This window comes from Bidens hawaiensis, unplaced genomic scaffold, assembly GCF_021521415.1.
Source record: "Bidens hawaiensis isolate Kalapana, Puna unplaced genomic scaffold, B.hawaiensis_p1.1 tig00020922_1, whole genome shotgun sequence".
NCBI lineage: Eukaryota > Viridiplantae > Streptophyta > Magnoliopsida > Asterales > Asteraceae > Bidens > Bidens hawaiensis.
Genome location: NW_027493232.1, coordinates 284,102 through 302,774, shown reverse-complemented (window position 1 = coordinate 302,774; position 18,673 = coordinate 284,102). Strand labels below are relative to the sequence as shown.

At 34.5% G+C, this 18,673-nt stretch overlaps 1 protein-coding gene and 2 pseudogenes across 1 annotated transcript; all 3 read left to right on the top strand.

The window, feature by feature from the left end:
* Positions 1 to 83: 83 nt before the first annotated feature.
* LOC143562263 (cytochrome P450 704C1-like) lies at positions 84 to 3,281 on the top strand (annotated as a pseudogene).
* A 6,611-nt stretch (positions 3,282 to 9,892) lies between these two features.
* Positions 9,893 to 12,736, top strand: LOC143562279 (cytochrome P450 704C1-like; annotated as a pseudogene).
* Positions 12,737 to 15,171: 2,435 nt separating this feature from the next.
* On the top strand, positions 15,172 to 17,174 carry LOC143562278 (cytochrome P450 704C1-like). Its single transcript, XM_077050128.1, has 4 exons — positions 15,172 to 15,193; positions 15,973 to 16,358; positions 16,454 to 16,657; positions 16,818 to 17,174. The coding sequence occupies exons 1-4, from the start codon at positions 15,172 to 15,174 to the stop codon at positions 17,001 to 17,003; spliced, it is 798 nt and encodes a 265-aa protein (XP_076906243.1). The 3' UTR covers positions 17,004 to 17,174.
* Positions 17,175 to 18,673: the final 1,499 nt, after the last annotated feature.

Genomic DNA, 18,673 nt, shown 5'->3' with positions numbered 1-18,673 from the left:
TCTCTCCGTTAAATACCTAACTTCGATTTATATAACGGTTTTCGTATTTCCACTCTAAATTGTATTACAAAGAACCTATACACATGGATTTTCTATCAAACACACTCTACCAACCAGTAATCATAGCCACAGCTCTTGTTGTTCTTGTCCTCTATGTATGCATTCATCAACAACAGCAACCTGCCGGGACGAAAACAAAGAAGCATCATCCAATTGCAGGGACCATGCTTAACCAGCTTATTAATTTCCACAGATTGCATGATTACATGACTGATCTTGCCACAAAATACAAAACTTATAGATTGATTACTCCTTTTCGCAATGAGATTTATACATCTGATCCAGCTAATGTTGAGTACATTCTCAAAACCAATTTTGAAAATTATATCAAGGTTGGTGCGCTAACCGGATTACATTTTTCGAATATGATTAGCTATGGTTTTTGAAACCTGTTACTTCAATGTGATTTTTTTAGGGAACGTATAACCATGAGATCCTTAAAGATCTTATGGGTGGTGGAATATTCGCGGTTGATGGGGACAAATGGAGAGAACAAAGGAAGGTCTCAAGCTATGAGTTTTCAACAGAAGTCTTGAGGGATTTTAGTAGTGTAATCTTAGAAAAAATGTCGTAAAACTTGCAAGCATATTGTTTGAGTCAGCTAATAGTAATCAAAATGTCGATATAAATGTAAGTTCCTTGCACTCGACAACATTAGATCACCCAACTACATAACATTAACAAGCTAATTTTTTCTTTTATTGATATACTCGTCGCATACAGGAGTTGCTCATTAAAACAACATTGGAATCAATAATCAAAATTGCTTTTGGAACTGATCTAGAAAGCATGTGTGGTTCAAGTGATGAAGTTGTTAGATTTAGTAATGCTTTTGATGATGCAAGTGCATTAACGCTCAAACGCTATGTTGACATAACATGGAAAATCAAGAGATATTTTAATGTAGGATCGGAAGCAAAGTTGAAGGAAAATGTCAAAGTGGTTGACGAGTTTGTTTATAAGCTGATCCACACCAAGACTCAGCAAATGTATAACGGACAAGATAAGTTTTCAGTAAGCAGATACTCTCTTCGATAGGTGACGAAATAGATTATAGATGGGTTGAATAGTGGATAAAAAAAACGCAATTTTTGACATGGGTCATCGTGGGCAGGGTTGGTTAAATTTTATAGTTTTATAAAAATAACTAGTGTGTCAAACGTGATCGCCAAAATAATATATTATTTAATTAATAACATGATTTAAGACACTTTTAGTATTAAAAATACACTATGGACGACGTAGACCGGACAATGGATTCTCTTGATTGTTTAATATTAGGGAGCGTCACCAAAATATCCATTTTGACTGATGGCATTGACAAATACCCTTAAATATTTCCTTTTATGAAAATATCATTTATTATTATTATTATTTTTTTGTTAAAAAATGTTTTAGCCAACCAAAGTCTTCCACCTAGGACACCTAGCTATGGCAAGACAACAAATTTTGGCATGGTGTAGCCGATAGCTATATGGCGCAATAAATTTTCATATGGCACGGAACAATGAATCTATAACGTCAAACTGAAATTTGTTGCGCCAAGATCTAAATCTATTGTGCCAAGAGATACCTATTAACACTGGTTGATTAAAAACATTTAGAAGTTAAAGCTATACAGTGAAACTCTTTGATCCTGGCTTGTAGTCTAGATAAGTTGGTTTTTGGGCTAGTTTTATGTAACTGTTTCTTGTCAGCCAAGTTAGGTTCAACTATATATAAATAACCAAGTTCACGGTTGTGTATAGGATTTTACTGCGATTGAGATTTTGAGTTATTTTCCTTGATTATAATAAAGTTTGGAGTTGTATGTTTTCAAAGCTAGGACTTGATAATAAGATGGTAAAGTTTGACTCTTGTTGTCACAAAAACTAAATACAACTTCATAACTGATAACAATTCTTTCATGTTATGGGGAGACTTTGATAATTGGGATAAACCGATTACAAATTCCAAAAATTTATACTCAAAAGGTTAGAATTAGTATGTAACACAATTTTTTTTGTTAATTTAAACTTGGAAAGCAACGAGTTTGATCATAATTTCAAAATATATCATTTTGACACTTGAAATACCAAACCTACAGGTGAAGAAGGAATACATTCTATCAAGATTTGTCCAACTCAACAACACAGATTCAAAATACCTGCGAGACATAATACTAAACTTCATAATAGCCGGAAAAGACTCTACGTCTACTGCTATGACTTGGTTCATTTACATGCTTTGCAAGCATCCTGAGATTCAAGAAAAGGTTGCAAAAGAAATAAGAAAAGAAACACACACGATGCATGATGTCACAAATGTTGAAGAGTTTGCAAACAGTGTGAGTGAAGAAGCCCTTGAAGAGATGCAGTATCTTCACGCAGCTTTAACAGAAACTCTCAGACTTTTTCTTGTACTTCCAGTGGTATTCCTACTCAAATACATAGCAAACTTTTATAATTCGACTTGAAAAGGCCTTTCACAATTAAGGATGAAATGCTCAAATTACCAACAATGCAGGATGCAAAAATATGCTTCGCAGATGATGTTCTACCTGATGGTTATGATGTGAAGGAAGGAGATATGGTAGCATATCAACCGTATGCAATGGGAAGAATGAAGTTCATATGGGGTGATGATGCACATGATTTCAAACCAAAAAGATGGCTTGATCAGTATGGTTACTTCCAGCCACAAAGCCCCTTTAAATTTACAGCTTTTCAGGTTAGTACAATACATGCAATTTCATTAGAGTGAAACACATATATGGAGGCTCTTTTTTTTTTTGGCTTGGGGGGGGGGGGGGGGTGGGGGGGTCAGATGCATTCCTCTGAGGTAAGGACTTGACATGTATTTTTTGTATGATATTGAGAATACAGGCGGGGCAAAGAATTTGTTTGGGTCGAGAATTCGCATATAGGCAGATGAAGATATTTGCCTCCATTTTGTTAGGCTGCTTCATATTCAAGCCAAGTGATGAAAGCAAACCTGCAAAGTACAAAACAATGCTTAATCTTCACATTGATGGCGGGCTGAATATACATGTTTTTAATAGATTAGGGTAATATTATTATTATTACCACTATTATCACCCTTCAACTTATGAATACCAAGTATATTTTATGTTCAAGAAATCATAACATGTATTTCTGGAAGAAGTAATCACCTTGCATAAAGTTATGCTCCATTTTGCATCCGTTCTTTGCTTTTTAATAATGTTGGCATCATCTCTTTTGTTCACATAAAGTACATATCGCCATGGCGCGTTTCATATGCATAGGGATGGTTGCCCATAAATACGCAAAAGTGGAACAAAGCCCCATGAGCATATATGCCATCCCAAAAGTTCTCGTCCTATCTATATAGGTGTGTAATAATATGGTGTCCCTCCTTATCATGATGTTGAGGTTCGAGTCCCATGAATAATGATGCAAATTTAAAAACTTATATTTTTTGTCTTGTTAGTCACTATTCACGTGCCAAATATATTTATTAATATAGTTTTGTGAAATTTACGGTTTAAACGGTAACATTTGAGTTAAACCGAAATGTATTTTTAAATTTTAAAGATATATATGAATATATAGTTAATTCACTAATTTTAAATTTTCAAATTTTGAAGATCAAGACACAGTTTTTCGAGAAAAGAAATAAATAAATACTTGAAATTTCAGAGTGAAAAATATTATAAAGATTTCGAATGTGAATGATATTAATTACTTAATACCTACCTTTCCGGTTCATATAAATTGTACTACAAAGATCCAAAGCACATGCATAGTTACATAAGCCTTGATGAAATTAATTATAAACGGGTCTATTATGTAATTATGTATTTGTTGTATTATTAGTTAAGTCAAAAGAACATGGGTCAATTATGTTAAGTTGTATTTATGTAACGGTGCCAAATTAGGGTTACAGTTATTTAACCGTATGATCATACGTCACGACGTTTAGATTTATTGTGTATAAATATGATTGAACAAGTCTGGAATAAATCAGTTAGTTGTGTTGAAAATCTTCTTTATGTTCATATGCAATCTGCATATTTTGTTTATTGTTAATCACTATTCAATCATACTTTCATCTTCAGTAATCTTTCATTCCCACTCTCAATTAAACCTATGTTCTAAGGCTTCTTGATATCCAACAATTGGTATCAGAGCCCTTCGTTCTGTTTATACGATCCTCTATCAAAAAGCAAGGCAGTCAATTAAAATTGAAAAAGGAAGAAGATGGCGATGAAAAAAATCTGAAGAAAATAAGAATTGGTGATTTTGAAATCCCTATTTCTTGCGAAGAAGAAAGCCAGAGTGATGGCAGATCAGTTTTATACTCGGACCAGAAGAAGGAACATACCTTCAAACCCAGCCTTATCTCCAAATTCGAACAGGGAATGATCAATGATTTAAGAAGCATCAAGCCGGGACAAAGGAACAATCCCACTTTCATTCGAAGAGGCGAAAACTTTCATAGTGTAGCGGACCAGACAAGGTTTGAAGAAAATTCTTGTATTGATGGACAAGGGACAGTCCATAGTTCCAACCGAGGAATGGTTGAAGATGGAAAAGATGAAGGTCATGGAAAAGGTCATGGAATTCATGATGATGGCATGACAATCGCAACACGGAAAAATGATGCAGACTCATATGTTAACTTGGAGATTACAAAAGTTAATAAAAGGCTAACCATAGAAGATGATATATTGTTGTATAAAGATGGTAGAAGACTAACAAAAAAACAAGCAAAGAAGGCAAGAAGAAAATTCAGGGTATCCATGAAGAAACAAAAGGAGAAGGTTAAAGACGAACAAGAATTTTCAAAAGAAAAGTTTTTCATTATGTGTCATATTTGTAAAGATGTTGGACACTTTTCATATGAATGCCTAACAAAAATTGCAACAGTTCCATGTTCTCGTCAACTAACGAACACATGGTTATTGGAACTTATTTTCAAACATGGGACAAAGTTTGGTTTGTAAACACATGCTTAATAATCATATGACAGGAAACAGATTATTCTTTACGAGCTTTAAGAAATCATTTGGGGTGGAAACTAAAGTGGATGAACATATTTGTATGTTCATTTATGGAGGTGGCATTGTTAAAATTGATATCCATGGGAAAGAGGAATTCGTTACTAATGTTTATTATGAGCTCAGCATGGATAGAAAATTATTAAGTTTGGATCAACTTAAAGAACAAGGGTATGAGGTTACCCTAGTTGGAAGTAAGTGCCACATTAAAAAATTGAATGAAGAAAGGGCCGGTGATATGCACCTTGAAGAAACAGCAAGTAATGAAATACTTGAAGACCCAGACGGGTCAGGCTCAATTGAAGGAACAAACTTAAAACAAAGGGAAGCTGTTTTAGAGAATTATTTTGAGGCACTAGACTTGATGGCATACCAAGATAGTGAAGAAGAAGAAGTGTTTTATTCTCTAAATATATTATCGTTTGACGATTGTATGAAGTTCCGGGACATGTTGCAGATTCATTCATTGATCGAGAGATTCAAAGATAGTTTTGGAGAAAACTTCTATGACTTATTAATCTGGTATCATAATATTTATTCGATATCACATTTCAACCGACCCATTCCCCTTTATTTAAGCAATGGGAAGGAAGTCGACCTCTTCGACTTATTTATGTTTATACAACTACAAGGAGTATATAAAAAAGTTACCATTAGAAATTCATGGAAACAAGTGATCGTCAATATGGGTTTTGACATTGACATGGAGGTAGAAATCAAGACATTATATCAACTCTATTTGGAGACCTTAGATTGGAGCTATGATGTGCTACAAGGAAGGAAGATCCATGTTTAAGAAAATGAAGGCAAGAACGGGGCAGCTGCTGTCCGGGTAAAAAGAGGAAGACTCTAAGCATAAAGAAAATAAGACCCGTCCCGCTTTCATAATTATGTGGGGAGTGTTGAAATTAATTATAAAAGGGTCTGTTATGTAATTATGTATTTGTTGTATTATTAGTTAAGTCAAAAGAACAGGGGTCAATTATGTTAAGTTGTATATATGTAACGGTGCCAAATTAGGGTTACAGTTATATAGCCGTCTGATCAGACGTCATGACGTTTAGAATTATTGTGTATAAATATGATTTAACGAGTCTGGAATAAATCAGTTCGTTCTGTTGAAAATCTTCTGTATGTTCATATGCAATCTGCATATTTTGTTTATTGTTAATCACTATTCAATCATACTTTCATCTTCAGTAATCTTTCATTCCCTCTCTTAATTAAACCTATGTTCTAAGGCTTCTTGATATCCAACAATTGGTATCAAAGCCCTTGGTTCTGTTTATACGTTCTTCTATCAAGAAGCGAAGCAGTCTATTAAAATTGAAAAAGGAAGAAGATGGCGATGCAAAACAATCTGAAGAAAATAAGAATTGGTGATTTTGAAATCCCTATTTCTTGCGAAGAAGAAAGCCAGAGTGATAACAGATCAGTTTTACACTCGGACCAGAAGAAGGAACATACCTTCAAACCCAGCCTTATCTCCAAATTCGAACAGGGAATGATCAATGATTTAAGAAGCATCAATCCGGGACAAAGTAAAAATCCCACTTTCATTCGAAGAGGCGAAAACTTTCATAGTGTAGCCTGTTAGGGCTCGGATTTTCGGTATCCTTAGCATGCTGCACGTTCAGGATAACTCAAGGAAATGGTATCCTCCAAGGTGACAGGTATATTAGATATGTTATATAAATAACATGTTGTTCGCTATTTTTCTTGTTTACCAGGTCAAAGGACTTATCAAAATTAGCTGAAGATTCGAACTTGCTGTTAATAGAACGTGGCCGATAAGGAAAACGTGTTTAATTAAAGAATTAACAGCCAATTGGATCCAGTCTCTTGTTTCCTAAATTATAGGCAATATTGTTAGACTCATTTTGTTATAAATAGAGCTATAAACTGGTATTAATAACCCTAATTTAACACATACTTTAGACACACGAGACTTACTAATACTCGCATTCCCTGTAATCATGATCGAGTTTTAGCTCCACACTTGTAACCGATTTTCGTTATTAATAAACTGGTGGTGATAGTTTTCACCACCCGGGGTTTTTTCTTGTTATCCTCTGGATAACGATTTTTTCCTCGCAACAAATCTCTATGTTCAAGCTGATTTTATAAGCACCTGGTCCCATTCTAGTTGGTATCAGAGCATAAGTTCGAGAGAATAAGCATCCTACATGCTTAGACTCGAACAAAGAATGGAACTTACAGGAAGAAAGAAAGAAGATGCCAGCCAGAGAATGCCATGTGTCACTCAGGCAAGCTTAATACATGAATTTTCTTACGTGTAACGTAGGGATAAGTAAGGAAAGTTATATGAATTGTTAGTGATAGGATTGCTTGTTTATATTTGAATGTTTGATTCTCTAACTGCTCTAAGTAGAACCGAGCACAAGTAGACTCACGAAAGGAAGTATATAGGACATGGATAGTAACTTGAGCAGCTAATCCCCACCTGGCCACTGTTATTACCTGCAGCCTTACTATCCTTGTACTAAATAGTTCCTCACGTGACGATGTTTGTGTTTTTCCTTTACAATTCGAATGGCTGGTGCTAAGAAGACTGCTGAGAGAGGAGGGCGCACGGGACGTCATGGTAGGCCACACATTAACCAATTACCCTCTGAAGAACCGATCACTGAGTCTAGTGAAGAGAAAAGCATGACTGTACGTGAAGAAGAGTATCAGATCAACCTTGTTATTCAAGCTGCCATTACTCGAGTAGTAGCCGCCACAATAAAGAATCTTCAACGGGAATAGTCTACCAAGGGCCGTACAAGAACTGTGGAGAAGAAAGAGGAGTGGATTGCTCTTGCTAAACGACCCAACACAAGACTTGTGATAAGATACATGGTGGTGAGTTCAAGTGGGTTGCTGGTACTGATGTTTGTCACAAGTGTGGAAAGGCTCATGATGGTGAGTGTCGGTTGGGGTCGAAAGCATGTTACAGATGCAAAAAGATGGGGTACTTCTCATGGAAATGTAAGAAGGACAACATGTGTTTCAATTGTGGGGATGCTGGACACAAGGCTTATGAATTTAAGAAGCCTAAAGCAAGAGGGGGAGAAGTAGGAAAGAAGTTGCAGACTTAGAGTTCCCTGTCAAAAAAGGAAGCTGGAGGAAGGAGCACTCAAGAAGAACGAGTTATTTTGTTTAAATATTAGGTTATGTATGACTATAAAGATCTCGTGCTTACTATTTGAGTTTAAATTTTAGACTTATGATTGAATGTGATGATTATGGATTAAATTATGATATGAATGGGACCTTGTGAATGGTAGTCATGTGATACGTGACCTTAGAATTTAAAGTAAACGGTAGCGTTAGAATAGTATAATACAATGCCTCTTAAAGAGAAGTGATGAGACTTGTTAAGTTTGGACAACAAGCATATCATCAAGGGCTTCATGGGCAAGCTACCTTGAATAGCTAACACTCATAAGCACCACTCAGTGACTGCAAGGCCGACAGTAAGAAGGATAAACCGGTAATCTAGGAAGCTAAGATGGTTCAAGAAAGGTAGTGAATACAAGAAGCGCTCATTTTTACAAGGATTAAGCAGGTTTCAGGGACGAAACCTTTTTAAGGAGGGAAGACTTGTAACGTCCTTATTTTTAAGAGTTATTAAATAAATAAAATAGAGCCTCCATTAATTAAATGTCGTGTTACGTATTTAATCTAATTAAATAATAAGAGGAAAGAATAAGGTAGAGAAGTTAGTGGACTTGAACATAATTATGGGCCTAAAAGCCTTTGGGCTTTGCCTTTTTAAACCTTAAAAACCCTACATCATCCTTATCCTCATCATTCCATCATCATTCTCCCAATCATTATCACACCCGTACACACACAAATAACCTCTTGTACACCAACATTCCAAATCCAGTCTCATCCATTCAAGTTATCCGAGATCTAATTAATCACACAAAAGAAGTTAAGCATTATATTCATTTCGATTCATTTTCTCGTTATTATTATTACCAAATAAGCCGAGTCAAACCGGCATAAACGATCCGAGATAAACGAGTTCCATCAAATCTATTAATAATAACAAAAACATGAGATTTGGCAAAAATACAAAGAATAACGATAATATGGTGTTACGGGTTTCCTCGAGACCCTAACCCCAAACAGTTCAGCAGACGAAACCCGACTGTTTAAACATACCCGAACTAGATCTGCAGTGTTGAGGCTCAAACCATCGAACCCGAAATGAACCGTCAGCCTATACCCTGTCTGTATGTTTGTTGAGCACTCTCCGTTGGCTGGAGTTCAGGCGGAACCAGAAACCCGAGGCACGACCAAACTGAACCAGATCCAAACCCAGATGGACCCATAACGACTCGAGTTGCAAACCAATGTAAAATCCAGATCTGTTTTGCAAGAAAGAATTCGCACCTCGTGCGAATGGGTTGCCGGTAAATATTTGAATCCCGTGCGAATGGTTTGCCCCACAATATTCACACCCCGTGCGAATGGTTTGCCGGAAAATAATTCGCATCCTATGCGAATCAATTGGCGTGCGACACAAACTTCCATGTGAATGGTTTCCCGATGCGACTTTGATGCTACTAGACCAAACCCCATTATGTAAATCTAACCTATGATATTTATTTCAAAAACAAGCATCCAAACACGTCTTAGTTATTATAAACTTCAAATTAACACGCATAACGAATTAATTAGCTCTACTTATAGCCACAATAATCACTATAAAAGGAACGATGCAACGAGCTTGCTATTCATCCATCCATTATATCAAACCAACACATCCCTAGCTTCATTTCTAAAATTGCATTTTCCATGGATTTTCTTCTAAGTTTAACCAACATAACATTTGTTCTACTTATTCTTATCTTCTTTTACATCTACAGTCAATCGCAAACAAAGAGCTATCACCCGATTGGAGGGACGGTGTTTAATATGCTCTTTAACTTCAAGGGATTGCATCATTACATGACCGACATCGCAGCAAAATACAAAACTTTCAGAATGATTAGCCCTTTACATCGTGAGATTTATACAACCGATCCTGTAGTTGTGGAGTATATCCTCAAGACCAATTTCGAAAATTATGGCAAGGTAGTAGATCAAATGAATTTTTTACATGGTTTAACAAACACCGTTAAGAAAACTGGTAACCTAAAACTGTGTCTTATAAAAACTGAGTTCTGTTACATATTTGAAAATTTCACTCTCTTAGTGTAATATATATTTTTTTCAATAAAGACCGTGTTGTATTAAAAAATAAAAATTTGAAGTCTTTTAAGTTTTAACTATAAAAGAATTCATTTGCTTTGTACAAAACAAGATTTAATGTTTATTGTTCTTAAGACCCGTTTTCCTATAAGTGAATCCCAGTTTAAATCTTTTAAATTTATTTGACATTTTCTCTATGTTAAATCTAAAGGGGTTTCATCGCTTTGTGATATCGATGTTGACATGACATAAAATTCTAAATTTGTTCTATCAAACGTTCAGAGAAAACTCAAATGAGAGAAATTATTTCTATATATATCAAAATTTGTTCAAAACATTACAATTGAGACTTGATTTATTTATATTTATTATTCTACTAGACTACATATTAAACTCGGTTAAAAACTTAAAATAACCGACATATTAACTAGATACATAAATGAAATAAAGTCCATAACCGAAATATTAATCAACATACAACACTTTAGTTAAAATAAAATAATAAATAATAAATAGACCAATTTAAATTTAAAAAAAAAACAATTAATATTAAAAAGAGATTTTGTGTTGGTTATTTTTTTAGTTATTCACCTGTTTCTTCACTCTTTTTACACATTCTCATAGGTCAATGCACTAGTCGATTATTTGAGTAATCTGTCCCTTATAAATGCACATGCTAAACATTCCAGTACATGGCTTTATGTTTGGAGATATTGCTATGCTAGTTACACTTACTAAGTTTATTTGAAAAATTACAATTTTGCAAATTTAGGGACCATATGTCCACAACTGGCTAGTAGATTTTCTCGGTGACGGTATATTCACAGTTGATGGGGATAAATGGTGAGAACAGAGGAAGTTATCGAGCCACGAATTCTCAACGAAAGTTTTGAGAGACTTTAGCGGTGTAACCTTCAGAAATAATGCAATAAAAGTCAGTAGCATATTTTCAGAAGCAGCAAATAGCAACCAAGTAGTTGATATAAATGTAAAGTCATTGTTTTTTTTATCACTAATTAACAACTATATGATTACACTATTGATTATTGGCTTTAAAGCATAACATAACCTTCTTGATATGCATATATATAGGACTTGTTCATGAAAGCAACGGCGGATTCAATATTTAAAGTTGCTTTCGGCATTGATCTTGACAACTTGAGTGGTTCAAACGAAGAAGGTGTTAGATTTAGCCATGCATTCGACGATTCAAATGAATTGACGTACCAACGATTAGTTGACATGTCGTGGAAGATCAAGAAGTATTTGAATATTGGATCGGAAGCAAGGCTAAAGAAAAATCTGAAAGTGGTTGATGATTTTGTTTATAAGGTGATCCGGATCAAGAGTCAAAACATGAAAAATTATAAGTCTTTGGTAAGCTTAAAACTTAATATAGCAATAGGCCAAAATATTTATATATGCGTATCAAATGTTCGTATTTAAATCAAGTGACACATGATTTACGGATTTTAGGACGCGAAAGAAGATATTCTATCAAGGTTTATGCAGATGGAAAATAGAGATCCAAAGTACTTTCGAGATATAATAATGAACTATGTACTTGCTGGTAAAGATCCTATCGCGACTACTATGACTTGGCTCATTTACATGCCTTGCAAACATCCTCAAGTTCAAGATAAGGTTGCAAAAGATATCAAAGAAGCAACAAACATGAAAGAAGCGATCACAAGCGTTGCGGATTTTGAAGATCGTGTGAGTGAGGAAGCACTCGAGAAGATGCAATATCTTCAAGCAACTTTGGCAGAAACAATAAGACTTTATCCCGCATTACCTCTGGTTTGCAATCTTGTTAAGTTTAAACATATCTTGAATGGTGACATTTATGTTTGAGTATGAATTTGTTATGTAGGATCCAAAGACATGCTTTTCGGATGACGTTCTACCCGATGGTTGTATTGTGAAGAAAGGAGATATGATAGCTTACATGCCATACGCGATGGGGAGGATGAAGTTCATATGGGGTGATGATGCACATGACTTCAAACCAGAACGATGGCTCGATCACAATGGTTGCTTCCGTTTAGAGAGCCCTTTCAAATTTACGGCTTTTCAGGTTTGATTATATTTTTGTAACTAATTTTATCATTATTGCAGCCAACCTTTCTTCATTTATATTAAAGGCTAAAAGTTCTTCTAGAGTAACATATTACACTTATTGAATGATGTTAACATATACCTTACATAGACCTTGATACTGCTAACCTTTTCTATTTTGCTTGCTCATATGCAGGCTGGACCACGAACTTGTTTGGGTCGAGAATTCGCATATAGGCAGATGAAGATCTTCTCTTCTATATTGTTAGGTTGCTTCGTATTTAAGTTAACGCAAACGAAGATCCAAAGTACAGAACCACACTCAATATTCAACTCGATGGTCCATTGAACATTTATGTTTCTCCTAGGTCCGGACTACCCAACTCTTGATATTGAAAGGCAATACCCTTGCACATATCATACGTTATACAAAGCATATTAAATGCTTATATGAAATAAAATCGTGTGTACGTAATGCATAGATGTCATGGCGTCTAGCAAACATTTTATATTTCTATGAACAATGATGTTGTAAGAACTGAATGAGTAATTATATATAGAATACTCGTATATATTACCCCAATTATAGCTTTGACAGGCCACTTTCAACAAGCCTCAATTACTATTGAACTACTTGAATCATAGAAGCAATCAGGGTTGGCCCAAGCTTTTTGAGGGCCTAAAGCAAACTAAAGATTGCGGGCCTTATCATGAAAAATAAAACAAATGTATAGCTAGACTAGACAGGCAATGTAACGGATCATAAAACTGTCACGTGTGATAGTTTTTTTTGACTAAGAAAGATCAAGTAGTTACAAACTTAGCTCAACTCCCTACATAAGTGCAACAATCCCAACTTTTATCTTATAAAATAAGCTAGTGTATGAAGATATTAGATTTGATTTTTAAAAAGAAACCAGAAAAAATTGTTGAAACGCAACATGAAAGTAACTTCATTGGAGATATCAAAAATACATTTGATAAACAACACCGAACATTGGACACTTTCATCACGGGCATTAACAATTATAATGTACATATATCATTCTAATACTAAGAAAAAAATGAGCATCTTAACTAATATAATGTTAGAGCGTAACTTTTATAAACACGAAAGCAATTTTAGCTACAAATAGAAACATACACATACACTTGAAATTATTGAATTAAACTTTTGTTTTAAGATAAACAAGTATTTGAAGTAATAAATAGAATTTAATGAATTTGGGGAAAATAAAAAAAATCTAACTGAAACACTTGAAAAAATTGAATTTTTATTTGGAACTTTGGGCTGTTGAATTATATCCTTCAGTTAGAGTTGATCCTTGGCCTACATAATTAAAAGTTCAGCCTTCTACCATTACACTAAAACATCTATTTGCTGAAACACGGTTTAAAAACTTTTAAAAGTAAATGTGGCCTTAAAAAGGGGCCCAAAGCCCTAACTTTGGTTCACTATGCATATGGGCTGGCCCGAGAAGCAATGCAACTATAAAAATTAAGATATTGTGTATTGTGAAGATATAAGGAGTCACAAAAACTAAGATACTTTTTATACGTGCCTACCATATGGTGATATGGAAAGACAATTTTCCTAGCTAGCTTTTATGTTGTTTCTTGTTTTGGCTCCTCGAAAGGCCTTTTGATGTTTATTTTCTTCATATTTCTAGAAATAACGTTTCTTGATGAAAATGTTGATGAGTGTTTTGTTGTTTTCACCGTCTTTATATCTTTATTTGTATCTAAGTATCTTGAATTAAATGTTTTCTTTTGTCATGGAAAAATAGTTTTCCTTGATTTACATATTTTTCAAATTGATCGATGAAGGTTTGCACTCTTTAATTAGCACTTTCGTTAAATAGAAAAACAAGATAGATATAAATATATAGTTGTTGAGCAGGACGTGTATGGCTATGGTCGAGGGAGAATGCGACATACCAAATGTTTATGATCGTATTTGCGTGTTTTGTGGTTGAACACTTGGGTTCACTTTCTGGTCGATCGTGCTTCTCATAAGAGATAACTTTAGTGATTTGTAAAATGCATGTGCCTAGATGTGTTTAGTCATGAATGTAACATTGGTCCAGAGTTGTGGCCGCTCTTCTGATGAATCCATGATGGGACAAAACCAATGACCTTATGACATAATGGCTTGCCCTAGGAAAAGATGCCACACAGGGCCTCGAAATACAACCTCGTGACATTATGCTCACATGTGTAAGATATGATTCTACACTTGAATTATGACATCTATAGCTTATACATATTTAAGAATATAATCCATACATGTAATTGGAAGTGTACCATTTTAATTGAATTGCACAACCAAGAACATGCATGCATGTGTTCGTGATAGATTTTGCCGAGATTTAAACAGTAATTTATTTGTTGACCAAAATGAAAGTGTATTAGCACTTTTGCATTGTTACTGTATAATACTCCATATTTGGTAGATAAGGTGAGATAACTGGCCATTACGTTTATCAAATATGTAATTAATTTTCTTTGCAATCTTCTCCACACATAACTGATGCTATATCACTTTCATGTGCATTATATGCTGCCTTGGTTGTTTCCGAGTTAGCTATTGGTCATTTTTTTATTAACATAGACGATTTGAGATTTCATTCGTTAAAACTTAAAAAGATATTATAACCTTTTCCTTTTATTATATTATTTTGTAGAACACAATGCTATCGCATTTGGAGAATAGTGATTTGAATTCTAGTTGTTGCTTACTGTTCATGTTTCATTCATTTGTCACTTTACTAAATGCAGATCGCAGATTATTTGCATGGCGACTAAACACAATTTTGTAGAACACAATGTTGCAACATTTGGAATATGGTAAGTTGTTTTTCTTGTTTCATGCATTACTCTTGTTTTATTTATTTGTCATATTTTAACTACAGATCACTGATTATAAGTAAAGGCACATAAAGGTTCAAGAGATTTAATATTTAAAAGGCGTGGGTCTCTCCGTTAAATACCTAACTTCGATTTATATAACGGTTTTCGTATTTCCACTCTAAATTGTATTACAAAGAACCTATACACATGGATTTTCTATCAAACACACTCTACCAACCAGTAATCATAGCCACAGCTCTTGTTGTTCTTGTCCTCTATGTATGCATTCATCAACAACAACAACCTGCCGGGACGAAAACAAAGAAGCATCATCCAATTGCAGGGACCATGCTTAACCAGCTTATTAATTTCCACAGATTGCATGATTACATGACTGATCTTGCCACAAAATACAAAACTTATAGATTGATTACTCCTTTTCGCAATGAGGTTTATACATCTGATCCAGCTAATGTTGAGTACATTCTCAAAACTTATAGGATTTTACTGCGATTGAGATTTTGAGTTATTTTCCTTGATTATAATAAAGTTTGGAGTTGTATGTTTTCAAAGCTAGGACTTGATAATAAGATGGTAAAGTTTGACTCTTGTTGTCACAAAAACTAAATACAACTTCATAACTGATAACAATTCTTTCATGTTATGGGGAGACTTTGATAATTGGGATAAACCGATTACAAATTCCAAAAATTTATACTCAAAAGGTTAGAATTAGTATGTAACACAATTTTTTTTGTTAATTTAAACTTGGAAAGCAACGAGTTTGATCATAATTTCAAAATATATCATTTTGACACTTGAAATACCAAACCTACAGGTGAAGAAGGAATACATTCTATCAAGATTTGTCCAACTCAACAACACAGATTCAAAATACCTGCGAGACATAATACTAAACTTCATAATAGCCGGAAAAGACTCTACGTCTACTGCTATGACTTGGTTCATTTACATGCTTTGCAAGCATCCTGAGATTCAAGAAAAGGTTGCAAAAGAAATAAGAAAAGAAACACACACGATGCATGATGTCACAAATGTTGAAGAGTTTGCAAACAGTGTGAGTGAAGAAGCCCTTGAAAAGATGCAGTATCTTCACGCAGCTTTAACAGAAACTCTCAGACTTTTTCTTGTACTTCCAGTGGTATTCCTACTCAAATACATAGCAAACTTTTATAATTCGACTTGAAAAGGCCTTTCACAATTAAGGATGAAATGCTCAAATTACCAACAATGCAGGATGCAAAAATATGCTTCGCAGATGATGTTCTACCTGATGGTTATGATGTGAAGGAAGGAGATATGGTAGCATATCAACCGTATGCAATGGGAAGAATGAAGTTCATATGGGGTGATGATGCACATGATTTCAAACCAAAAAGATGGCTTGATCAGTATGGTTACTTCCAGCCACAAAGCCCCTTTAAATTTACAGCTTTTCAGGTTAGTACAATACATGCAATTTCATTAGAGTGAAACACATATATGGAGGCTCTTTTTTTTTTTTGGCTTGGGGGGGGGGGGGGGGGGGGGGTGGGGGTCAGATGCATTCCTCTGAGGTAAGGACTTGACATGTATTTTTTGTATGATATTGAGAATACAGGCGGGGCAAAGAATTTGTTTGGGTCGAGAATTCGCATATAGGCAGATGAAGATATTTGCCTCCATTTTGTTAGGCTGCTTCATATTCAAGCCAAGTGATGAAAGCAAACCTGCAAAGTACAAAACAATGCTTAATCTTCACATTGATGGCGGGCTGAATATACATGTTTTTAATAGATTAGGGTAATATTATTATTATTACCACTATTATCACCCTTCAACTTATGAATACCAAGTATATTTTATGTTCAAGAAATCATAACATGTATTTCTGGAAGAAGTAATCACCTTGCATAAAGTTATGCTCCATTTTGCATCCGTTCTTTGCTTTTTAATAATGTTGGCATCATCTCTTTTGTTCACATAAAGTACATATCGCCATGGCGCGTTTCATATGCATAGGGATGGTTGCCCATAAATACGCAAAAGTGGAACAAAGCCCCATGAGCATATATGCCATCCCAAAAGTTCTCGTCCTATCTATATAGGTGTGTAATAATATGGTGTCCCTCCTTATCATGATGTTGAGGTTCGAGTCCCATGAATAATGATGCAAATTTAAAAACTTATATTTTTTGTCTTGTTAGTCACTATTCACGTGCCAAATATATTTATTAATATAGTTTTGTGAAATTTACGGTTTAAACGGTAACATTTGAGTTAAACCGAAATGTATTTTTAAATTTTAAAGATATATATGAATATATAGTTAATTCACTAATTTTAAATTTTCAAATTTTGAAGATCAAGACACAGTTTTTCGAGAAAAGAAATAAATAAATACTTGAAATTTCAGAGTGAAAAATATTATAAAGATTTCGAATGTGAATGATATTAATTACTTAATACCTACCTTTCCGGTTCATATAAATTGTACTACAAAGATCCAAAGCACATGCATAGTTACATAAGCCTTGATGAAATTAATTATAAACGGGTCTATTATGTAATTATGTATTTGTTGTATTATTAGTTAAGTCAAAAGAACATGGGTCAATTATGTTAAGTTGTATTTATGTAACGGTGCCAAATTAGGGTTACAGTTATTTAACCGTATGATCATACGTCACGACGTTTAGATTTATTGTGTATAAATATGATTGAACAAGTCTGGAATAAATCAGTTAGTTGTGTTGAAAATCTTCTTTATGTTCATATGCAATCTGCATATTTTGTTTATTGTTAATCACTATTCAATCATACTTTCATCTTCAGTAATCTTTCATTCCCACTCTCAATTAAACCTATGTTCTAAGGCTTCTTGATATCCAACAATTGGTATCAGAGCCCTTCGTTCTGTTTATACGATCCTCTATCAAAAAGCAAGGCAGTCAATTAAAATTGAAAAAGGAAGAAGATGGCGATGAAAAAAATCTGAAGAAAATAAGAATTGGTGATTTTGAAATCCCTATTTCTTGCGAAGAAGAAAGCCAGAGTGATGGCAGATCAGTTTTATACTCGGACCAGAAGAAGGAACATACCTTCAAACCCAGCCTTATCTCCAAATTCGAACAGGGAATGATCAATGATTTAAGAAGCATCAAGCCGGGACAAAGGAACAATCCCACTTTCATTCGAAGAGGCGAAAACTTTCATAGTGTAGCGGACCAGACAAGGTTTGAAGAAAATTCTTGTATTGATGGACAAGGGACAGTCCATAGTTCCAACCGAGGAATGGTTGAATATGGAAAAGATGAAGGTCATGGAAAAGGTCATGGAATTCATGATGATGGCATGACAATCGCAACACGGAAAAATGATGCAGACTCATATGTTAACTTGGAGATTACAAAAGTAAATAAAAGGCTAACCATAGGAGATGATATATTGTTGTATAAAGATGGTAGAAGACTAACA

What these genes read in the sequence shown, in the direction of transcription:
- LOC143562278 (XM_077050128.1), top strand. Translation starts at nt 15,172, where the DNA reads ATGTTGCAACATTTGGAATATG. An exon ending in TTTTTCTTGTACTTCCAGTG is followed by an intron (nt 16,359 to 16,453) that starts GTATTCCTACTC and finishes CCAACAATGCAG; the next exon opens with GATGCAAAAATATGCTTCGC. An exon ending in TTAAATTTACAGCTTTTCAG is followed by an intron (nt 16,658 to 16,817) that starts GTTAGTACAATA and finishes TTGAGAATACAG; the next exon opens with GCGGGGCAAAGAATTTGTTT.